Genomic DNA, 6,243 nt, shown 5'->3' on the forward strand with positions numbered 1-6,243 from the left:
CGAATGCATGAGGACAAAGACCTTCTTTGTGTTAGTGAAATAAGAGCTTAGTGGACTCGGAGTAAACAAATACAAAAACAATGCCCATGTGTTCCCACGTGAGTATGTTCATCAGTTCCCCTTTGCACTTTTAACTATAAGCTGGATTTCAGCAACTGATATGCAGGAACATTTCAAACAACGGATCCTCAAACAGATCCCTCAGCTTTTCTCATCAAATACTTGGATGCTTTAGAATACTGTGATTTCGTTATTCTGTAAGACTGTAGTCTTCTGCTTCATGTTGCATTTAACTTAAAAGTGTTTTCCAGGATGGATTTTTCAGGAACATGCTGATCAGTGGCTTCATGAGCTTTTCACCAGTTCATGAACATGTCACACATTCAAGATTCAAGATTCAAGATATCATCAAGATTCAAGATTCAAGATTCAATTAACTTTATTTGCCATTTGTGCTTGCACACATAGGAACTCATGTGCGGTTGTTGCTCAGAGAGTCAAGTCAAGTATAAAAAAGACACACAGGAAGACTAAAATCTATCTATAAAACATATACATTTTAAATTGCACGAAACCCATTAAAAGTGTAAATTTGCATTGTGGAATTGCACATGTATATTGCATATTGCATATTGCATATTGCACAGGCCCCGGAGACAACATAATATAATATGATATGATATATTATAGTATAGTGCAAAGTTGCATTGTAAGTTGTAAGTTGCACATCAGCATTGACCCAGGGCCACACGGGAAAGTGGCACAGCAATTCACTTCATTTGCAAGTCCTGATGACTATGTGCAGTGACTTGACTAAGGTGTGGTTTCTTATTTGAGACAAAATCAGCAGTCGTTCCCTTTTTTCCCCCTGGGCAGGGCTTCCTCAGAAATTGAGCTCAAATAGAAGAACTTTCATTGTTAGCTGCTGTGTGTTGCGGGCATTGAAACAACTGGGTTTGAATCATTTGAACCGGACACAGCCAGGTAACCTCACTGACCCGCTCACACTCAACATTATTCCTTTAAAGGATATTTGAATATGTTTTAACAGGTTAATTAACATTATTAACCTGTAATGTGAATTCGACCACTCCTTGTGTTAAAAATGTCTCCGTTACTACCTGCCAATCACCTGACGATGCAGTGACCACAGAGCAGAGACTTGGCGTTTGTTTTCAACAAAAGAAGAGAGCAGTAACTCTGCCAAGTACAGCTTTATCCCTCTTATGTCATAAACCATGGCTTTGGCACAAGTCATAAGAATCTAATCATTTCTTTGTAGGTGATGTGTATGTTTATGCTCTAACTAGTCCCTTCTAAAGGAGATCATTATTTCAATTATAGATGTGATTAATGAAGACAGCACTGGAGTGAAAATTAAAGCGGTTGTTTATGTATGAATGAATCTCTTTATTTTTTTGTAATTTTAATAACAACAAACAATTCAACAATTCATTTTCACACAAACTAACATGATGAAAATGTTAGAAGCTGAATGTGAATGTTGTGGCTGCTAACACAAGTTGAGTGAACATAGGTTGACATTGTTTTTCTTGAGCGTCTGAATTCCACTTAAGTTAGGTAACATATTTAGCGTTAATCCTAGTTGAATAATACAACATGAACACAAACAAGCGAAGCAGACCCTCCTTCCTTCTCTCCACATGCTCGGTTTCTACAAGCGGAATAACATTGTCGGCACTCTGTGTTTAAAGAGTTGTCAGTTTAGAAAAGTAAAACATTTTTTAACTTTGCATGAGCTTTGAGATGGCTGGGTAAGGCTTCTTGGAACAGGGCCACAGTTATAAGCAGTTGAGCGGGATTCAGATTTGCTCACCAAAGCTCTCGAAGGTCACAACAGAGGTTCAATTGTGGCGCTTCTGAGAAGAGTATGGGATTAAATCAAAGAGAGCTTTTTTTGGAGACCCCTTTTCTTATTATTTGTATTGTAAAAGCTGTGAAAGCATATAAACATTGTCAGCTGAGGCCAGGGGCAGAGGTCAGTGGGTAAAAGGTTATCAGTGATCATCAGCACAGCAACCTGTCAAATGTAATTAGACACACTTCGGCTCTCCGACTAATTTTTGCCAAATGCTTCACATAGAATATAAAGAGAAAGGGAAAAGAACAAACTAAAAAGATACAAGAATAGCACAGGAACATTTCACTTTTAAATGCTCAGACTTAATCTTTTGCTGAGGTGATTGTTACAAAATTTAACAGAGGCTTTTCCTTGGTTTTTGCCTATGATGAAATTACATATTGGTTGGTTAGTTACTGTGTCAGTGGAGGATGCCAACATGCTGTAATAAAGAAAACAGCACCTCAAACAGGAGCTGGCCTCAATCTGGATTTTAAAACACCTGTAAAACATTCCCTGTGTAAAAATGTCACTCACACAGCTTTTAATATCAGGGTTCAGGGTTTTTCTTTCATCTTGCCCATAGCTGTTAATTCATTATTACCTTTTTGAGCCAAGCTAGCGACATGGCTCCAGGGATGGCAATGTCAGTTGGTTCACCACTTTGATCCAGACTGAAATATCTCAGCCACTATTGGATGGATTTAAATTTTGTCATGGTCCCTAAAGGATGAAGCCTAGTGACTTTGGTGATCCACTGACTTTTACCTCTAGCACCACCATGAGCCTGACCTGACTATGAGCCGCAATATCGCTGTTGACCAGGGACTTTTTCTGCATGTGTTTCACCATCTCTATCTGCCCTTTTTAGGCCTGGATTATGTACTGCCAGGGGGACATGAAGTACTTACAGTGTGAGTTAACCACTATGGACCCTAAGCCACTTGGTGCATACATTGAGTGTAACACCTGGGCCCCATGGTGCATACCAGGGTTGCAACATTTTTTTTCACAACGATTTTTACGGTCGGAGGGGCCTCCAAAACACATTTGCCCAGGGGCCTCACAGTACAATGATCTGGCCCTGCGTTTTACTTGTCTTTGTTTTTTCAGATTATGCTATAAATATAAAGTGTAGCTATATTACCGAAATGACTAGAAATAAGGGGAGAGAGATGGAGAACAACATGCAACCAGAGTGGTCGAGGCTGTAGTTAAACCAGGGATGTTTCAGGTGCCTTAGCGCCTAGGCTCTGAGAGCATCCCATTTCCCTGCTGATGGCTAGGTAATAAAGAAATAAAATGCCCCCCCCCCCCCCCCCCCAAGTCAAATCTTCCAAATCTTTTAATGTAATTAGCAAATGTTAGCATGCTAATATTCTAAACTATGATGTTTAATATGGTAATTTTTTACCTGCTTAATATCAGCATGGTTGCCTTGACAGTGTGGGAATGTTAACGCCCCTACAGAGGCTGTAGTGGAATGCACTTTGTAAAGGTTAATCCAGTAGAAAGCCCTAAACTTGGTTGGCTGTAGATATAGACTATTGTGTTGCCTAAGAGGTATGTGACAACACAGTGGATAGGTTTATCTTTTTAACAGTGACAGATTGAATATTTCAACATACAGTCTAGACTATCAATTCCTACTGATACAACAGAGATTAACCAAACAGATGTCCCAATTTTAGACTTGTTGGCATTGTCCTGCAGGTCCAGTTTCACAGTAGCCCAGCCAACTGACATTGCCATCCACAGAGCCATGCAGTTAGCATGGCTAAAAGAGGTCCTCTTTGGTTTATTCCCTTTGTCCCAGAGTGCATTTCTTTGGATTTGCTGTTTCCATGGTTTTGTAAGCTATGCCCCAGAGAGAAATGGTCACCCTGTACAACCCCATTCAGAGCGTGGACATCTCTCATTATTTTAACGGCCAGCAGTGGAAGGACTGCCATGAGATCCTGTTGGCCAATTACAATACGAATGACAGATCGGACTACGGCCTTGGCCTACCAGTCATGTAAGTGATGAGCCAAGGGAAAACTTTCAATCAAGGGGCCAAGTCAGTAACTCTTCAGTAGTGACAAAAATCAAGGTCCACAGGAAGGTCACTGCTTCGTTACAAGGCTTCCATACAGCCATACTGGAAGCCATGCATCTGTGACAAAGGCTTTAAAGCAAATCATAGTAACCCCCGTATGATATGTTGTTGTATGATTTAAAGCTGCTATAATTAATATTTTTTTGTGACAATGGATCAAATGACAACTTGTACGTGAAGGGGGTCGCTCTTTGTGATGAACCCAAAGAGAATTGTCAGTACTGTTTCCTTTAGCTACACGGACAGTTTCTGCAGCTCTTAGTTAATTGTTTTGGTTTAGTGAACCGCTTAACCACTCTGATTGCTCTCTTCAGGGTCATTTTCTAATGCAGCAGGAAGCTGTTTTCAAGGAAAAAGCTCTGAAAACCCACTGGACACTGCTAGCTAGCTCTTGGCAACTAGCTGAACACAGTGGAGCATTTAGCAACTGAAAAGTCAGATATTTCTATCAGGGCCAAAAGATAGTTAAAGGGAGAGTACATTTTGGACTACTCAGGTAGACATATGTCTCCAAATGAGGGCCAGTGTTGCTCCATGTCTGCCCAATATGTAAATAGGTAACTGTTTGCTAACTTCATAAAGTTATATGTCAGCTTTTATCAAGATATTTGCATATTATACATATATTTCTGTCTTTAAAGCAACAATGTGTATTAATAGTAACATTTATGTCTGGGTATGTATATATATTATTTTTTTGGAATATTTGAAAATGTATAGTTGAAATTGTTTTAATCTCCTTTGATGGCAAAAAACATTGTTATATTATATATATATTAAATTTTTTTACATTTACTTGACCCATCAAGCTTACAACTTGAATCTGCTACATATTTTATTGCTGATTTAAATAAACTCAGGCCACTAAGGCAAATCGACTCTTGCGTTTTAAAACCACATGTTCTTAAACAGCAGCATCAGGAACAACAGTCACCAGTGATGTACTGTTATGACCCCATGATAAAAGAAGGCCTTTGATGCTTGTGTTGTGCAGTGACCACAACCCAGGTTATGCAGAACAGGAAACAAATCTCCTTTTTTGAAAAGCCCAGGCTCTTGGGAGTGTCTGTATTACGTCTGCATGTTCGGTTTACGGAAAAGCTCCAGCAAAGATGCAAAGTGTGTCAAACAGGTGGATGCTGTAACAAACATCCTATTGTCGCATTTCCTCTCATAGACTTAATTCCTTATCTTTGTACATTTTCAATAACTGGTTGGTGGTCAAATAGGGTCAGTATCGGAAGTAAGGTCCATTATTATGCAAAGATAAAAGTACAAAATCAAGGAATAAGGAATAAACCACAATTTGTCCATTTGTCGCTGATAATAGATAGATAGATAGATAGTAATATTGCAAATATGCATTAGTCACTGCAACCTTAAAATGAGTACCCTTTGTAGTTTAAATAACTCCACCACCACATCAATGCTTACTGACACATATAGCCAGAGAATGAAATTAAACTGTCCTCCAGTGATCTCTATGCATTTTTTTTTGTCAGTCAAGTTTTTTTTACCAAGTTAAATGAAAAAAGTGTAAACGAAACAAAAGGACTGTTTTTTCATGAATAAAAAAGCTGGCAAGCACAACGATTAATGATGATGTGTCATCAGTTTGCTCTTTGGGAGAGCGACTTGCGGCACCTCAAGGAGGAGTTGCCAATCATGTTTAAGGCACAAGAAAATACTTTCGAACACACGCCCCAAAGAAAAAAAAACTGTATCAGAATACCTCAGATTTAATTGGGTGTAGCTCACCCTTTTTTCTTTTTTTTTTTTTTACAGCAGATAGATATGGAGGATTTATTGAAAAGTGACTGAAAGAAAACTGTGAGAAACCACTGCAGACTTGTTCTGAAAAGAGTATTAACGACACAAAGGCCGGTGATGGACACTGGCTTGTGAGAATAACATTGCAGGGGAGCCTACGTGCATGAGGGCACAGACTGAGTCCTGGGCTCTCATTGTGAAAAGGAGAATTTGAGCTGCCAGTTGACTCAAGTGAAAATTAGGCCATGGTTTCAGTAGAGGTGCTGTCAGGTGCACGGGAGGTCAACAAGTACCAGCCTGCAGTGAGCAGAGCTTCCGGGCATTAGGGGTAATGACAAAGTGTAGTTACAAACTTAAAGATAATTATCATCCAACTTTGAAGGAGGCTTTTTTTTAGCTTTATATAATCTTTCAGCTCATTGCCTGGTTTTATAGCCCACAACTTTACTGTTTTGGGTCTGTCTCACCTCACCCATAGACTGTATAAAATATGGACATAGTCTCTGTAACGTCA

General features: G+C 39.3%; 1 protein-coding gene across 1 annotated transcript in view; it reads left to right on the forward strand.

Moving 5' to 3' along the window:
• Positions 1–3,720: 3,720 nt before the first annotated feature.
• The window catches only part of slc2a1b (solute carrier family 2 member 1b), a 25,258-nt gene continuing 22,735 nt past the window's right edge, over positions 3,721–6,243 (forward strand). The window contains exon 1 of the mRNA XM_035661772.1: positions 3,721–3,878. Coding sequence (XP_035517665.1) covers positions 3,721–3,878 — 158 coding nt within the window. The remainder of the gene's footprint in view (positions 3,879–6,243) is intronic.

Source organism: Morone saxatilis, unplaced genomic scaffold (assembly GCF_004916995.1).
Source record: "Morone saxatilis isolate NCDOM2014 unplaced genomic scaffold, NCSU_SB_2.0 Contig18, whole genome shotgun sequence".
NCBI lineage: Eukaryota > Metazoa > Chordata > Actinopteri > Moronidae > Morone > Morone saxatilis.